At 31.9% G+C, this 18545-nt stretch overlaps 2 protein-coding genes and 1 long non-coding RNA gene across 4 annotated transcripts; all 3 read right to left on the reverse strand.

Annotated features, from left to right (window-relative positions):
• On the reverse strand, window positions 290–4726 carry LOC109351961 (mitogen-activated protein kinase 19-like). The gene is made up of 10 exons (XM_019593693.1): window positions 4334–4726; window positions 3515–3923; window positions 3290–3417; window positions 3131–3190; window positions 2573–2722; window positions 2308–2463; window positions 1955–2169; window positions 1721–1822; window positions 1403–1566; window positions 290–896 (listed from the first exon to the last, which is right to left on the reverse strand). Exons 1-10 carry the CDS (start codon window positions 4358–4360, stop codon window positions 472–474), a joined length of 1836 nt encoding a protein of 611 aa, XP_019449238.1. The 5' UTR covers window positions 4361–4726; the 3' UTR covers window positions 290–471.
• On the reverse strand, window positions 6385–15464 carry LOC109351963 (lupeol synthase-like). Of its 2 annotated transcripts, none has more exons than XM_019593696.1 (19): window positions 15210–15464; window positions 14459–14644; window positions 14281–14370; window positions 12476–12673; window positions 12285–12369; window positions 11288–11454; window positions 10935–11123; window positions 10731–10844; window positions 10406–10525; window positions 10183–10305; window positions 8813–8911; window positions 8663–8719; window positions 8525–8571; window positions 8302–8445; window positions 8002–8179; window positions 7712–7792; window positions 6863–6946; window positions 6631–6770; window positions 6385–6505 (listed from the first exon to the last, which is right to left on the reverse strand). In XM_019593696.1, the coding sequence occupies exons 1-18, from the start codon at window positions 15402–15404 to the stop codon at window positions 6660–6662; spliced, it is 2268 nt and encodes a 755-aa protein (XP_019449241.1). In that variant the 5' UTR covers window positions 15405–15464; the 3' UTR covers window positions 6385–6505; window positions 6631–6659. The 2 variants fall into 2 exon arrangements, with proteins under 2 accessions (XP_019449241.1, XP_019449240.1); XM_019593695.1 differs by having other exon boundaries at window positions 6385–6502; window positions 6628–6770.
• On the reverse strand, window positions 9792–10158 carry LOC109351965. The gene is made up of 2 exons (XR_002108308.1): window positions 9996–10158; window positions 9792–9942 (listed from the first exon to the last, which is right to left on the reverse strand). It is a non-coding gene; the product is annotated as an uncharacterized LOC109351965 (long non-coding RNA).

Here is an 18545-nt window from a genome sequence, read left to right on the forward strand (position 1 = left end):
CCTGTGTGATGTTATCAAAACCCATATTAGCACTGAAGTTTAATCAAATGAAGATGCAGGTTGAACTTCAGTTGAAGCTCTAATTGTACTTTCATAATGCTCATTGTTTATACAATACAAATGATTCTATACTTCAAAATTGTAATATAATACAAATGTTTCTATACTTCAAAATTGTAATGTAATACAAATGTTTCAATACTTGAATCAGTCCTTGTCATCATAGAGATACCTTTGCGAGTGAACTATTCCCTTGTGATTTGTTAAAGATAATCCTTGAAAGAAGATGGAGAGGAAAATCAACATTTTTTATTAATTAAGTGATGTACATATATAATTACATGGATGGTGACCTGAATGAAAGCAAAAATGAAAAATCCCAAACCTAAATACATCTAAAAGTTAATCAACCTCTTTTCCTCCAATTCTAGGCATAAAGCATATCAGGTTTCATTCTCATGACATCCCAACCTATGACAATCCATACTGGAGGCCCCTTGAATACCTGTGACTATGAGTGGCAACTGATACTGCAGCAGCATCAACTGCACCAAGTTGTGATTGTGCCTGAAGAAACTTTGGGTCAATAGCTGTTACAGGCTCATTTAAGTTATTGTTCTTCCCTTGCTGGTAGTATGTGCTGGTGTTGAGATCAATGGTTGGTCTGGCTGTTAAGTTAGACTGTTGGGGTGGGGCTTGATTCATGCCTTGTGAAGAATCCTTGTTTTTATCATCTGATTCAGTCTTTGGGTTAGTGAGATGGGTCCTAAAGAAACACTGTGCAGATGCTGCTTGAGGAGGGGAATTTTGATAAACAATTCTTAGGTCATTATTATCTTTTATGTTTCTCCCATCTTCATAGTGTAGAACTGGCCCTACAACTTTCCCTGGTTTAGCTGTGGCAAGAAAAGGAAAAAAAGGTTAATGATATTAGACAGAGGACAGAAATATAACAGAGTATCATGCTCAACTTGACATTACAGAGCCATAATATAAATTACCAGTACATCATTCCAGCAGACAAAGTTAAAAATAAGGATTAATGGAATCGTTATCCTCCAAGGCTCTACAACATGCATACACATGTCAACAAAATAATGCATAGTGAGCTGGGTAGTTTTCATAAAAAACCCATCTAATAGGGTGATGCTTAGTTGTAGTAGTATCGATACAAATTCTTTTTCTATAGGGCTTTTTCTCCTAAATATGTTAAATTTTCCACAGCTCAATCTAATTTTATTTTGCATTGCAAAGGTGACTCCGAAGATTTGAAATTGGCCTTTTGGAGTTACTTAGTGGTGAGTTCCATCATCAGAACATAATCTTTCCATCCATTTAATTTCTTGATGAAGGAAGGATTTTCAGGACCTGAGTATTCAATTATATGGTTTATACTTAATACCTGCTGGCACCCTTGGTGGAAGCAGTGAACCCCTAAATTGGTTCCCAGAATTTGATCCCGCTGCTCTTAAATTCTTAGACGCCTCTTCCACAGTTTGCTTGTTCTTATACACAGCAAGAGTTGACTTTGTACTAGGAGGAATTGTACTTGAGTGAATGGTGGACCTTCAAAAAAGGAATGATTGTGATAACATATCCATTGGAAATACATTTTAGCACAAACATACTAACAAACTCCCCATCTCAACCAAAATTCAATAGCCAAAAGTTTAATACAGGAAGTGGAAAGCCTGCCATGGTTGGTGCTCATAAATCATACCTTGGGAGGGAGACATGCTTTCTTTCTGGAGGAAGCACTGGACCACTTTTACCATGATTTTCCTCAACATAAACAAACTGCTTCCTGAATTGATCTATTGCACTGCAAGTACCATATGTGTATAAGTTATATGCTTTCCATATAGACTTACAGTATACATGATTCCGTGCATTAACAATTGCATCAGTAAAAGGTAATAGGCATAAAGTATAATCAGCAAAAGCATATTTGTACCTAGTATTATAGAGGAAGTTTGCGCCTTCATTTCCATTCATGTAATCTTTAAGCAGCTTAGGATGATATTCCAATATTTCCCGATATAATAGTCCCCTAACATCCTCCTTTGTCATTCTTCTCCTCTCAAACTCAAATTCCAACTTTGAAATTGGCTTACAAGAGGGTTCTCTCTCAACTTTGGCCAAGCCGTTGAAGTAAGGATCAGCCAGTGCCTGTCAATCAAACAGGCAGAATGATTTCTTTCAGATTTATATTGAAGTATTACAACAACTTTTCATACATAGATCCTGAAATATAATTTACTAGATGAGGCATTAAGATAATATATGAGATGATAAATAAACAGATACCTCTTCAGCAGTTGGACGATCCTTTGGATCAAACGCTAGAAGCCTTTGTAGAAGGCGAAGTGCCAATGGATCAGCATTTGGAAATATCTCTTTAAAAGGCACTGGAGATTTCTTCCGCATTTCCTTCATGTACTTCCTTGCATTGTCATTCCGAACCTGCATAGGAAGTTTAAGTAGCTTTTCATGCAAGAAATAAAATTAACAAGCACATAAGAACAAGATCAAATGAAAGGCAGAAAAAATGTAAGGGTAGGGTGTTTCATACTCCTGCAATAGTTTCAGGGGATGGTGTCCCCAGAAGATCAGTAATCAAATCTAGTTGATGCACAACGCTTTTACCCGGAAACAGTGGCTTTCCTCTCAGTACCTCAGCAAAGATACATCCAATGCTCCATATATCAATTGCAGGTGTATACTGCAAACAAAGTGCCATCACTATATGAATATAAAACGAAAAATAACACATTCCAAACATATAAATCTAAGGAAGCAGACAAACCAACAGAGTTACCTTGAGGAAAGTTAATTCAACTTGCGGGAGAGGTCAATATGTCCTCCCTGAACAAGGATTATTATGATCTAGGCATTACTATTTACTATAAATCACACTGAAGGTTCATACAGAAATAAATGCAAGACTTCGACAAGCAGGCAAAACACATTTTCACTTTATCTTTTCAGGGTTGAAGATAATTAACCTTCTAACATGGCGGAAAGAAAAGAATAAGCACAGATAGCCTCATAGTAGATATGATGCCAGAAACTCTAACCTTATCATGTCTCATAAGAACATAGATACATCTATTCTAGCCAAACTAAATACCTTTGAAGAGAATGATCCACACAGCTCTGGGGCTCTATACCATCTTGTAGCGACATAATCCTGCAAGATGCACCCAAAAAAAAGGCATGATAAACATATAAAAACGGTCATACCCTCTACATGCTCTATATTTGACTCAGATTAAATGAAACTACATGCCGTCCAAAATATTGTTGTTGGGGCATCATTGAAAGCAACTCTAGCAAGTCCAAAATCACAAATTTTTAGTTTGCAGTTTGCGTTGGCCAATATATTCTTGGGCTTAAGATCTCTGTGATACACGTTTGCTGCAATCAAACATAGGCTTATTTAGAAACAATTAAATGGTATATTTTATTAAAAAAACAGAACATATAGGCTCCAAAAAGAGTGACAGGCATTTACCTGTATGCATATACTTCAACGCACGTAGCATCTGATAAAGAAAAAACTGATGGTGTTCACTGGTCAAGTCATCATTAGCTTTGATGACTTGATGGAGATCAGATTCCATAAGCTCAAAGACTACATAAATGTCTTTAAACTCCCTTTTTGAAGGTGGCAACATGATCCTCTTAATCTCAACAATATCAGGGTGTCTTAAAAGCCGTAGCAACTTGACTTCACGGAGGATTCTAATGGCATCAGATATATGCTCAAAAGCATCACGAATCTTCTTTATAGCAACCTTTTCCCCAGTGTGTGTGTCAATTGCTGCACAAACAACCCCATAGCTACCCTTGCCTATAACCTCAAGAATCTTGTATCTGTTGGCATCCCCATACTCAGTGAAAATCTCCAACTCGCTGATTTCCTGCAAGTTACATTTAAATCTATGAAAATTTTCATGCTCTACATATTTCAGCCAGTACCAGCCCACTATTACTGAAGGAAAACACATCTTAACTTATAATTGGTAACCAAAATTTTCTACACAGATATCGTAATTGCCTAGAATGCTTATTTGAATTCTGAAGCACAAAAACTAGTAATTAATTCAAAACTTAAATAAATGTAAAGTTTCAAGAATAAAGTATGAATTTGTGTCAAACTATATAATGTAATTTCGCCATGCATCCATAAAACAGGGTAAAAGAAACTGAAACATTTTAATTATTAACCCTTATATATTCAAATTTTCATTTTTTTCTGCCACCCTATGTCCCAAGTTTTCATTTCCTTCATCGTAATATAACCAATTTTGGAATTGGAAGAAAAAAAGACCTTTCTGAGCTGATTTTTCTGCCCCATTGTTGCCAATTATTTCTTGTTAACCGCTTCGTCCTTTTTTCCTTGGAAACAAATCAAAGATCAGGAAAAACCTTTCTTTAGAGCGAAACTATGGGCGCGTTCACGAGGAAACCAAAAACCCTTTTCAGATCGAAGATCAAGATCGTTATTCGAAGAACAAATTGACAACGAATTGTTCGTTATTCGAAGCTTCAAATTGAAGAATTCGAAGCTCCGAGGTTGGTCCTCGAATGAAGATGATGAAACCCTAGAGGGTGCAGCAGAAACCCTATTCCACAGTGCAGAGGATCTGAACCAAGAGAAAATGGAGAGAGAACGCAGGGAACAAAGGAGAGAGAATCGAATAATTGTGAATAAGATGGCAGAATATTATTTTTGTTGTGTATTTATCTGTTTATTTTATTTATTAAAAAATATTTTGGAAAGATAATTATTTTGTGGATTTTATCTTTCTATATGTTAAGGAAAAATAAAAGTATTGTTTTGAATTTTCAAAATGAAGAGATTCGTGGTATTTTGACCTTTTTCAGTTGTAGTAGTTGAATGACTTTATGGGGATACGGCAAGAGTAGAATCCAATGTACGTGTGCCTATTTTTTTAATTTATTTTTACTAAGTTTTGATGAAGATGATTAAATAATGTAATGGTAAGGTTTAAATACATTTAGGCCCTTGTTTTTTTAATATTTTAATCTCCTTATTTTATTTTTTAATGATTTTATTTTTTTTAGTTTTTTTATTTGACTATTTTGATATCTTTGTTCTAGAAATAATGTATAATAGACACTGGTTTTTATAGAAAAGAGAACTTTATTAAATAATGAGATTACGAGTATTAAATGATCCAAAATAAATTTAAAATAATTTAAAAGTAATATGTTTCAATATTAATGTATTTAAATATATTAAAAATTGGCACTAGCTTGTAGGTAAAAGACATATTATGCAATTTCACATGTTGGTATATTTATTAATTTCAGGACAAAGGGGCTAAAATTGTTAAATAAAAAAACTGAAGGTTAAAATTGCCCAAAATTAAGTCGGGACTAAAATAAAGAAAATAAAATATAAAGGATGAAAAGTCCATTAAAGACCTAGTTGTAATGCACCATGAGTATTCAGACATTTTTCTCTTAATTTTTACATGCATATTCGTGTAAAGTTTATAATTTATTTTGTGAGCCTTATTTATTATAATTGACTAGGAAAATACATAATTATTATTTTTTTAATTGAAATATTTTTCAATTAATAACAACAAATGATATTTTTTTTGAACAAAAGTTTTGTTCATCCGTATTTCAGAATAATTTTTGTTTTAAGTTTTGTTTTTAGAAAAATGATATATTTTCTTACTAAATTTTATACCTACAAAAAGTGATATATATTATTTATAAATCAATTATTAGTAAACAAAATATCATTTTATGTCAGCCTTGGCCTTTCTTTAATAATTTTTTAAGGGTATTCAGCAAAGAAATATTGAAAAATGGGAAGATGAGAATCACTAAAAATTATTGGAAGTGAATTTTGAAATTGAATAAAAGTTGAGGGTAGAAAAATATATTTAAACTTTTATTTATTCATCAAATTGTCTCCCAAGTTTGTACCAAAAGATAATTCAAAATGAGCATAAATAGCGATGACAAGCAAGTTTTGAATAGAATATTAGAGTCTATGTCTTCAAATCTATATTAAAAATTAAATCATATTCATCTCCATACCTAGATAGCAATTTTAATGCACCTCCCCATACCCGTTGGTTATTTGATCAAAAAAAATCCATACTCATTATCCATAAGGAATCTAAAGGTTTTCATCAAAAAAATCCAGCTGAGACTATTCTCCTAATGAATTAAAGTACTAAATGTACTCTTCATATTACATAACAAATTGAAAGTAACATTAATTTCTTTGGGGCATTTAGTTAGCTATGTGTTTTCTTCCAATTTTTAAGGGAAAATCATAGGATGGGTTCCTAAGGAGAAAAGAAGGGAAAATGAAAGGTATAATGAGAAAGGGTATGTTTGAACTTGAATATTTATAAATTAAAAAAATAGTAGATCTCCAAATATGACATTATTGGAAATTACATAACACATGAATGTGATAGAAAGGTACAAGCAAACACTTAAATAAGTTAATGACCAAAAGATCAAATGTCTGATTTTTGTGAGTGACACTTATTGAGAGGGCAACCACACACCCCAAAATAGATTAGTTTTTTACCAAAAAAATGTGAGAAGATACCCTTAATAATAATAAAAAATAGATATTAAGTTGTTGAGGCATTTGATCTTCATGCATGCAAGACTTGGCGACTGTACTCTCCCAAAGCCCATATGGGAAATATGTTTCTATAAGATGAGTAGTTTAGGACACAAGTCTTCATAAATACCCCTGTAATCTCCTGCAGTTGTTTTTGTTGGTAGTGAATAAAAGTAATTAAGTTCACTACAGAAAAAGACATTGATTACTAAGTTTAAGGCTATGATGAATTACCTGTTGTGGAAAGTCTCCATCTTCCATTTGTGAATTGATTAGTAACTTTATTCCATGGTGAATGGGTGTAGGATCTATGTCAGCCTTTTTTTCACCAAAACATTCATAATTAGCACATTGACATACTATGTGTCTATTAAGGAACTTCATTCTTTTATTTTAATTTAGAACATCTGATACTTATACCATCATTCACTTATATATATATATACCTCTTTGTATATCATCCTTATACATTTTTGCTCATTAACCAAACATTATTATTCCAAAAGCTTATGCAGAAATAACTCACCAACTATCTCAAAAGTTTAAGCTTAAGCTTATGTACAGAGACTATAAATCTTTACAAATACAATGCATAAATTGATAGATATTATACTCATATTCCTCCTAGAAAAAACAAAACAGTTTTTAAGAGAATTTATATAAGAAAATAAAATATCTCCTCCTACCATAAGATAATTTATCTCCTCCGGTCAATAAAAGTGTATGACACATGTAGTGTTAGAAATATTTTTAGAAATATGTTTAGTTTTAGAAATATTTGTATAGAAAATGATTAAATATGACAGATGTCACAATTTTAGTGGCTAGAGGAGATAACTTATCTCCTTTTACCTTTGAGATACCTTATTCTCTTTATATAAACCATTAGATATTCAAAAACTGTAAGGGGCATCATCACTAATCTGACTTCAAACGAACCGGATCACTAGAATAACAAAAAAGGTATTGCTACATAAATTTTAACACAATTTGCAAGTATTTTCCCAATAGCATCAGAAGCTTAAAATTTATGTTACATAAAATTAACAATTAAACAGATGAATGTTTAATTTGTTTACTAACCTGGCCTGCGAGAATTAGGGACAACAAAGCCCAAGAAGTTTGAACTAAGTTCGCACGGTTGCCTTCTAGATTTGTATATACCTGTTAGACCATATCCCAATGTTATTAAAATGTAATTTTTCTATTAAATTACTCTTTTGTTCCATTAGTACCTTTTTCACTTTATTTACTGTAACTATAAGGAGACAGACAAAATTGAGAGAAAATAATTAATGTTCTTTTGATTTTCTAAGGTGACAAAATTTTCTTTCCAAAGTGACAAAACACATAATATCAAATGTAAAGGGTACCTTGTTTCTGCTAGATAAGTAACTCTCTCCCCACCCACCATTAGGAAGCTGCTTTGACAGCAAAAATTTACATGCTTTGCGTAACGAAGGACTATTATGGTAGTTCTTCCCATAGGCTGTTAGTCCCTTCACAGCAAACCAAGTACCATAGGTATAGCAAATACCCCAACAACCATACCTGTATAAGTGCTTATTGTAAATAATGAAATGTACAGTAGATTGGTTTGATATGAGTCAATTTGCATTAAGGTAGAATGTTATATTTAGCAGAACCAAAAAATAAGACTAAAGATACAATACCATGAGCCATCAGGACTTTGTGTACTTTCGATGAAATGGATTGCTTTGGAAATGCATTGATTTATTTCCTCTGTTCTGTGCTCTGGGTAGAGCTTTCTAAATTGAACCAAGGCTTGTATTGTTGATCCTGTGCACTCTACGTACCTATTTCACAATGTCTCACATAGTAAGTGATCTAATATAGTATACACATAAACATGTTTGTTTATCAGTTTAATCTTACTCCATCTCAATAAGTGCGTCTTCTAAGATTTCTGACGGATTTAATTCCTGTGTCACATATAAGTGAGAACTCAATTAAGACAGTGTCCAGTTCTTAACCTTTTCATTAATGAATTAGAATAATTACTTTTTTCAATACCTCTAACCAACGGTAGGTCCTTCGCGGCTCCCAAGCAGGGAAACCACCATTACTGCTCTGTAGTTAAATAGGATGTGCCAGAGTTACATCTAAATTATATACAGAAATTTAAATATAGTAACAACAAAGGGTCTAATTTGAAATCATTACTTGTATAGAGAGGATGACATTAACAGCATCAAAGAATCGATCTTTCTCCATTTTCTCCCCAACTAGAGCAGTTGGCATTTCTGAGAGTAGGAGTGCAGCCTATAGACATATGTAGTTGCCAAATGTAAGAATGGTCAATGCTAATAACCATCATGACATTTAGTCTAAAATATTTTACCCCGCACTGCATTTAATTACTTAAGTAAACTTTAGTTTAATTAGTTGTTCTGGACCAATCCCAAAGGTTTAGGAAAATAATCCTATTGCTTTTGCATTTGCACTTAAGGGTAAGAGTGTCATCTCATCTAAAGGATAAAAGTGTCAGATCATACCATTTTTTCCTTTTGTTTTTTATGCACTTGTCTCTCCAGTACTAGAAAGGATCCTAACTCAAAGGGGAGCCAACAGGATCCTGCTCAACCTATGTCCTAGAAACCAACCAGTCAAGTTCATACATTCAGACTGTCATCCAAGCCAATAGTCTCTCCACACGGCCTTTGGCTTCCTAACATGTTGCAAAGTAGTTTTTGCAAGAATCTGAAGCTAATCCAACACTAGATATGCTCCCTATGCAGTTGGCCATTGACCTTGGAGATTATCCCATGCTCCTTGGAGGTCTATGTAGATAGTCATACTATTCGACAATAAATAGAGGAACTCTTCTAAGAGTATCATTGAGTACTATTCTTTCATCCTCTTCCATACTGCATGCTTAATGTCTTCCTCAAACACTTGCTTAACATCACCAACACTGCTGACGGGATAGGGTGACACTAAGCACATCCCCCATACTGTGCAGGCCGAGTTGCCTCCCTATGCATCCCTTTTGAACCTAGTCAGTACATCGAGTACCCAGACCAATTTATCATTTGATGCTTGGTCGGCAGGTTGGCTTTTTTCAAGGATCGTTAGGTACGGCAAAGTTTGCTTCAAGTCCTTCTCTTATAGTGACTGTGGTACTCCAATGCTCAAGTGTTTGAAGGAGGAAATAAGCAGTTAGTATGAAAAAGGGTGAATGGACAATAATTAATGATACTCATTGGGGCTCCTATGTTTATGGTCGAATAGTGTGACTATTTACTTAGGTCTACGAGAAGTCTGAGATGAACTCTAATGTAAAATGGCCAACCCTGTATCCTGTGTCCATTGGGGACGAGGTCGGACATAGACCATTTTACAACACATCTGGAGGCGCATGGTGGCGCGATAAGTCTGTCAGCTTAGGTGGAAGACTGACACTACATACTTGAGCAGTTGCCAGTTGATTTCTAGAACACAAGTTTGGCAAGACTAGTTTAGCCTACTGAACATGGCCTTTGGTATTGGACCAAAATGAATATTCATTCATTTATATAAAACTTAGGGTGTACCTTAAGTCCTTCTGCTGTACAATCAGATGCTTGCCAACCGTCATCCTGCACTGAGAATGTCCATGCTCCTTTGGTAATGTGTCTGTGCATTGCCATGAAGTCACCCGATGGGTTTTCATGGATCTTAAAGAAGGGATCGTCTCTTTTAGACTTTTAATGATCAGTGTGACTCAAAAGATATATCAAGTTAAGAAATATTTAAGCGATTAGTTTTTTTCATTACCTGTGAAGCCTTCACGAAGTCGTGTGCTTTTCGAAGAGTAGGTCCATAATCTTCACTCATATTACAAGAAAGTATTGATTGTATAGCAAATGAAACATCCCACATCTGAGAGCCAAAACTCTGCATTAAAATCAATTACCAAGCAATGACAATCAGTAACATTTTTTATAAGAGATATTCTTATATAAATTACCAACACAAATTGTTTCAACAAGTAAACCACTAAGTGAAGCATTGTGGTGGAGGTAAGAGAATATTATGAAAAAATACTGAATTAATTTTACACCTACTCAATTATTTAAAAAAGGGTAATTCTATTGCTAACCTGCAGTTTCAAGCCATCTTCTGCGAGCCATAAGTAATCAGAGATTCTGGCTAAATGAAGGTTGTAAGCTTCTGAGTTAGGGTCTTCAACCCAACGTGAAAGCATGCATAAAACCTGTAATTTCCATATAGTGATGATAAATAGTGCTTTATAGATCAACTTATAAATAAAGGTTACTATTCAATGGTAACAATTGTCATTTACCTTCACCACACTTCCATTGCAAAGGTATCTACTGTTATCATCCTCATAACGTATATGTTTAATTGCAATTTCTAGTGCCCTCTCCCTCAACATGGAAAAAGGCCAACAGTTCAAAAACCTCTCTCCCACATGATGAAGAAATCCCCACAACATATCTTGGATAAAAGAATGTGGGTAGTAGAGATCCTCCTGAAATTTCATGCCATTTTGAGTTTCGTATATACATCAATATAATACTAGTATAACATTTAATAGAATAAGATGTTATAATCTTTTAGTTGTTCAATATATAGTTTGCTTTTTGGTTTTACTAATGACAATGAATGATTAATAAAACTAAGTATGATTAGGACCTTAGCAACTGTCTTTCGAGCTTTGTTCCAATTAATTTGATCATAAGGCTCATTGTATAGTTCTTCTCTCAGTGATCTGATTAATTCGTCGATGGTGCCCACGAACCTCTTCCCGTATAAATATGACATGGGCATGTAAACCAAGCGACAATAGCACAACATTTTTCCTGCACTTAATTTGGAAAATTAAGGTCTTACAAAAGTGAGATAAGCCAATGGTTGAATAAACAAAGAAACCACAGGCGTATAATAAATAGTCAAAAACTCAAGAGTTGGATATGTTATATATATGTGGATCTTAATATATAATTAATTATGTATTATATTTAGCTTCTTTAAATAATTGGGCTTTAAAGTATCTTATTTAGTATAGATAGAAATTTTGTAATATTTAATGTTGGAAAGTACATCATTTGTCTCATTCAATTTAAATACATTTTAGATTACTCTGTTCAATTAGTTTTTTGGGATAAAACTTTAACATATATATTAAAAGTCTTATATTTAATTAGATCAAAAGCCAAGATAAAAATAAGAAAATTTCAATCATCACTTGTTATTAGGGAGCATAAAAATGTCGTTCAATGCATAAGGTGAGTGGAGACTAGAGTATAATGTATGAAACCTTATCTTAACAAAACAAAGACCATTTTAAATATTTGAATGCATAACATTCATGTCATAACTCATAAGGTAACAAGCCGAATAACACGGGCTTCCAAATGAGTATCCAAACATAATAATTAAAATTTCAAGGCTCAATTTCAAGCTCTAACTTTATGACCCATTTCTTGCACTAAATGGACACTTATTATTATTATTATTTTCATAATCCATACCACATGTATTTTTGAGGAAAGATGTTTGTGTTAAAATGAGTAAAACCACTGTAAATGAAAAACCTAAACCAATATAAATGATCCTAATTTGATGCAAGTATTCATGTTTAAATATATCTCCCATTAATTTTTTTGAAACTCAAATTAAGAGGACATGCCTGGATTTAGAGGGGTGAAATTGGGCAGAAGCCATAACTCTGGTGGAAGTGGATTTAAGCCTGACCACTCATAAACTCCAAGTACCTACAACAAATCAAGTATATTACATGAATGCCCTTTTTTATGATATATATTTGCATGGATACATGACTCAAAATTGAACATAAAAAATAATAACTAATGTATTTACTGTGGTCCAGAACTTTCCCCATGCTGGAATGGCCACTATACCACCATGGTCCAGGATCCATTTTCGGCATCTAGCCATTGCCCTGTCTGCACCATCTTCGGGCCCTTCTCCAAGTATCCGCAAGGCAATATAGTTAAATGCTGATCCAAACATTGTGCTATGACCTTCTATATGGAGTCCCCAACCACCATCTTCGTTCTGTCACGTAGAAAATGCTAATAACTTATTTGCCATTTTACTTGCAACTAATATTAATAGATACCCTTTCATCATATAGTAGATGGGACCAGTAATAGATGCATTTGATGGAACATGGTTCATGCATAATATTTTAATGGGCCTATCATAATCAATTCATGTTTCACAAGGTAGGGTATCAATGGTTGTATCACGATAAGTATATACATACGTATTACAAGATGGAAATTATGGGGAATTCCATCCTTAATGGAAGAAAAAAAGTTAACAATCGAAAATGACCCATAAAATTTCAATCAAATCCCAAATGAATGACAGAAATAAGGACCTGAATGAGAAGCAGAGTTTGCAGAACAAAATAAGTTTTCATGTCTATCTACTTTATCCACCTTAGTCCTTAAATTTTTGTATGTACCAATTTAATTATTGAAAAAATAAAAATCTAAATTAGTATTCGACGATTGCAAATGTAAGTCAAAATAGTCAGTATCAGATGTCATGAAACATGTTAAAAATAACTAATTTGACACACATTTGATATCTTTGGGGCTATTTTGAGTTTTTTCAAATTTTGAGAAATCAAACTGATATATATAAAAAATTTGAAGGACCAAAATAAGTATTTATTCTTTTTATAATTACAATAGTGAGTAAATGGCAATAGTTAGATCAAAATAAAATAGAAAGTAAATATTGTTTTCTTCTTATAAGTTTTCACGTCTATCTATTTTATATATAGAAAATAAAAAATAAAAAATGTAAATCAAAATAATTTATGAGAGGATTAAATTGTCCAAAAAATTAGTCATAAAAATAACTAATATAACACTATTTTTTTTCAAAACCAAATTGTTAATACAAATTTTTTGAGAGATCACAATAGATTATTACTCTAAAATAGATTGATAAGATTGAGACTAAATATTTAAAGTTATTGTTAGAGTAACTGAGTTTATTTTATGCTAAAGTTTCTTGTTAAGTTTGACTTTTTTATTTTTATAATTACATATTCTAAAAATTATTACCATTTTATCAAATCTTCAATTTTAAATGCAATTTTTTAAGTTACATATATCATATATAATATATTAGTGTTATAGACTTATAACTATCTATTTTGTGGTTTTAATCGAATTAAAATTCATCTCTTTTCCACTTATCCTTTTCTTATTCTAATATTTCCAAATCATCTTATCTCTTAATAGTAATACCCATTCTTTAAAATTACAACTTTGACCTTAAAAATACACTTCAAAGTGTAACTTACCTCTTCATTAATGGAGAGGAGTCTTACTCTTAAAAATACACTCCAAAATGTAACTTGTCTCTCCATTAATGGAGAGGAGTCTTACCAATATAAAATGAGTGGGGAACTAGCAATTTGGTGATGGTAATATTTTTAATTATTGCAGAATCCAAATAGTGTGAACCCCGAATTCCAAATATGATATGGTTTTTAGTTTTCATTATAAAGAGAAAGTTGTATAAATTATATAAGAGTCTTAGCAATCCATACTAAAGTAGTTTTAACTATCTTAAGTTGAATCTTAATGATCAAAATATAACATTACTAATTTGCAATAAGCATGATAGATATATATATATACCTGATGATTATACAAATAGCGAATAATTTCCTTCTTGTGCTCTGGTCCTAAAACAACATGAAGAGATCCTGTAATATAGAGTGTCATTACCTGCAATATAGAGTGTCATTTAAGACCATCAATATAAGGTGCTGTTGAAAATGAGTATGAAGCTAACGAAAATTGTTGATGTTCTCACCAAAGGTGAAAGGAAAAACAAAGGGCCAGCAGATTCAGCAGGCCAGTGACCATCATGGACTTGAATAGAGGAAAAGAAACTGATTGCCCTTTTAATTGTAACACTCAATGCTTCTACTGTTACATTCTCAAACTCTCTCACTTTCACTCCTTCTGGAATTGACCCACACTGCTTCTCCTTGCTCACCTGCATGTTACATAGTTACCACGTCTAAATCATTTTTTTCCATATTAAAATAGTCACAAGATGGTGAATGCTATTCCTAACAACAACAATGATTAAAACAGGGAATACTTTGGTTAAGACTTTTTTTCTATTTCCTACAGTATATGATTTCACTATGCATAATGTTCTAATTTATCCATTACATGTATGGTTTGACTCGGAACCACACACACAACTTAATCAAACTATCTGGTTGACTTCAAATTTAGCTAAACTCATCCAAATATGTATCACTCACACCTTTATTTCTTCTGGCAAGAATTATACGATGATAAGTATAAGATGAGTAAGAAAAACAAAATGTATGCCGACAATATAAGAATATTTTTATACTGTTATCACATCATCCACTATTAATAGGTAATACAAATAATGGTGAACGAGATATAGTGATTATATATAAAACTTTATATAGATATTATTTAAGCAGTAATACTAGTATATTGACGGAATTAAAATTTAAAAATGAAGTTCCTTAATTTGATATAGCATCCAGTGATGATAATGGGCACAGTAACGTGGTTACCTGCATTCTCATGAATAGGTCAGAGCTTTGTTTAATGGAAAATCGATTTTTGGTGAACTCTTGACGCACCCTTTCAATCTCAGCTCGTTCTTCAGGAGTTCCAGCATTTGGGTCAAACACCCAATGTTGTCGTCCAATGAAATTGTTCACCGAAATCAACCCTTCTCCTCCTTCACCTATCTTCAACTTCCACATATTATTATTATTATTTGTCTTCTCTCTTTCTTTTCTTAATCTCACTCCCTATTGCCTCTTTCTTACTAAAACAACACAAACAAATATAAATGCAGTTCCATTAATATAGATGCATCTACTTCCATAGAACCTTGGAAGGGACAGGTGGGGTAGCTGCCCCATAGATTTTTTTTTTTAAATTTTATTAAATACTTTGTTTTGCCTTTTTCCTTTGGGAACAAAATGTGTCATTCTATAGACACTTGTTGTATTTGGTCTGAAAAAATATGTAATTATTAAACTTTTAAATTATAAAATGTGACATATAGAGTTTTACACAATTTTTGGAGCAGATGTACTCTCTTTACCTACACATCAATTATGTCTTTAAGAACTAATATAGTGCAATTATGTCTTCAACTTGTGTGGTTCTTTTAAAAACTAACATAATATATCAAATTCTCTTACACGTTTAAATGTCAATGTTGCTTATAATAACATGATTTCATTTAAGTTCATAATCATTTTACACTTAATGAAATAAATTATTGTATGTATTAATAATATATATCTTAATGATACTTATAAGTCATTTAATATTGATAATATATTTTTTGTCGAAAATTTCTGTTTATTGAGCAATGAAGATTAGTTTGAGATCGCAATGTCAACATTTTATTCTTGGTCTCTTTAGCTATTCAATTTTGAAAATTTTCTACCATATGTTGTTAGTCATATATTGCATTACCAAGTAATTCATCTTATTTTATCTATTATGGTTCAACTACTATATAAATATCATTTTCGGCAATAAAATCAACTAAACAAAATTACATAGTAACATAGAAGATTAATTTATTGCTAACAACATAATGATTTATATTAAAAAAGAAATAGTTGAAAATTTTATCTTTGATCTCATCCTATGTTTCTTTATATTTTCGTTATTCAATTAATTTTAATTATAAATTATAACTAAATATTATTTCCCCTTCTAAAATTTTGATCAAGATCTGCCGCTGAGATCAATTGTTCTAAAACATGTCCCAAACTAATTATAGTAAAATAAAAATAGATAAAATTATGAATATTTAAATTTTTAATTGATATAACATATTGTGATTGGTTTGATACTGACTTTAGGATATGCTTAATGATTACATATTCTTGTCGGCTTATTCTTGTCGGCTTAAGGAATGAAATCTCCCCTTAAATCTATTATTATATTTATCTTCTTTGTCTGGCTGATTAATAAATAGGTGTAGGTTTATTTCTTGATCAAATGATTAATAAGTCGGGTGAGTCCACGTGATTCTCTTCTGTTTCTTTCTAAATAAAATAAAAAAGTAATAGTCATTAATTAATCTGATTATACTCACTTCAAATAACAATTTGGATGTTAACAATCAATTATTGTTCCAAATTGTTAAAATTTGAGGTTCCAAGTTTGAAACGTGGCTCCCTCTGTTTCTTAATGAATCATTACTTGCTTCATTAAAATAGTATTATATTGTAGTTGTATATATTCAATGTAATGTAAATATCTCTCATGTTCATTTATTTATAACAATAAAGGAAGTTGTATTGGCCATTTGGCCTATTTTTAATATGAATATAGATTAATAATAAAAAATTACAACTTTATACTGGCCCATTGTTTTTTATCAATTTTTTTAAAAGATAATAAATGAGAAATCGATTGGAAACATATTTTTTTTTAAATATTTGAAAGTTAGTTCGACCTAAACTGATGTATCAACATAACTAATAATAACGAAGTGGGAAAGTTCAAGATGACTTCCTAACAAATTTAAAAAGAAATAAGCGAATTTTAATACCTAATAATTCGGCCACCTAAACTCAATAAATAAAATATTTTTAGCTACGTTCAAAAAAAACCCGTTGGACTTGCATCTTTTACTTTTTAGTGTTTGAGCTACAAATGAATAGGACAATTCATGGTTTAGCCAATGGTCTGATTTACAAAACACTATTTTAAGGTCATTTGATGTTTTGTTATGTATGTTCTCTTCCAATATTGGAATATGAGAAGGAAAAAGTATATTCTAAATTTTAAATAAATTAATTAAAGTTATTAAAATCATTAAAGAAAAAATTAATTTTGTCTTGTATCTCAATTTTCATCAAGTGTATTGAAGCTAAATTCATATTGGAATGTCAATACGACCTATATGAATCTATGATACATTTAGGGATGACAAAGGGATAGGTGGGCACGGGTAGTAGTCACCTGCCACCTGTTTCAAAATAGAAGAACATTGTCATCCTCGTCTATACCCGTACGATATTTGCATGCAGGTTTTTTGTAGGTACAACAGGTACCGCAAGTTTCCTAATTATAAATGAGTTTCTAACTTACCATTTCTATTATGTTTCAAATGAGATGAAACTTAATTACTTTTATGCCTTTTGATTGAATATTTGGTAAAAATCTACTTGTGTTTTTTATTTGTGTGATTTGTTGCTCCCATTTCCTTAACAAAAAAAAATATTTTCTTTTCAAGACATATATGTTTTTACACATCTAATAATATTTGTAGGGTGTTTCACCACCAAATTCAATAAAAGATGTAAACAGTGTTTAAAAATATAAACAAAGTAAATGAGAAAATGTACACAATGTAATGAGGGTTAGAATAATTAAAATAATATAGTAAACATATAAATAACGGGTACTCGTGAACACAGGTACCATAATATTCATACCCGTCTGTATGTAGTACAAGTATTTTTAAAAATCTATTTATAAAATCTGTTGATACTTGTTTGTGAACCATATCCGTGTACTTACATGTTTTATGGGGGTACCCACATATACTAATTTTTTTGCCATCCTTGATACGTTCCATAGCCAGAGAAATTTGACCCAACAAGATTTGAATGAAATGGGCCAGCTCTTTACATTTTTTGTGCCATTTGGTGGAAGACCAAGGATATGTCCTTTAAAAGGGTATTATGCCCGATCGGAATTTGGAAATATTGGTTTTCATGCACAATTTAGTCAAAAGTTTAAAGTGGAAAAAATTGATTCCAAATGAAAAGATTGTCCTTGATCCTTTGCCCAAGCCTGCTAAGAACAACCATGTTCGTCTTTATCCTCACAAAGCATAACTTTTTATTTTTTATTTTTTAACTTGGACA

The sequence above is a fragment of the Lupinus angustifolius genome, chromosome LG07, assembly GCF_001865875.1.
Source record: "Lupinus angustifolius cultivar Tanjil chromosome LG07, LupAngTanjil_v1.0, whole genome shotgun sequence".
In the NCBI taxonomy this organism is placed as follows: domain Eukaryota; kingdom Viridiplantae; phylum Streptophyta; class Magnoliopsida; order Fabales; family Fabaceae; genus Lupinus; species Lupinus angustifolius.

What these genes read in the sequence shown, in the direction of transcription:
- LOC109351961 (XM_019593693.1), bottom strand. Translation starts at nt 4,360, where the DNA reads ATGGGGCAGAAAAATCAGCTCAGAAAG. An exon ending in GTTGAAGTATATGCATACAG is followed by an intron (nt 3,418 to 3,514) that starts GTAAATGCCTGT and finishes GTTTGATTGCAG; the next exon opens with CAAACGTGTATCACAGAGAT. An exon ending in GTGGATCATTCTCTTCAAAG is followed by an intron (nt 2,723 to 3,130) that starts GTATTTAGTTTG and finishes CTTTGTTTGCAG; the next exon opens with TATACACCTGCAATTGATAT.
- LOC109351963 (XM_019593696.1), bottom strand. Translation starts at nt 15,404, where the DNA reads ATGTGGAAGTTGAAGATAGGTGAAGGAGGAGAAGGGTTGATTTCGGTG. An exon ending in GCTATTTGTATAATCATCAG is followed by an intron (nt 12,674 to 14,280) that starts GTATATATATAT and finishes TCTACGTGACAG; the next exon opens with AACGAAGATGGTGGTTGGGG. An exon ending in GGACCTACCGTTGGTTAGAG is followed by an intron (nt 8,572 to 8,662) that starts GTATTGAAAAAA and finishes TATGTGACACAG; the next exon opens with GAATTAAATCCGTCAGAAAT.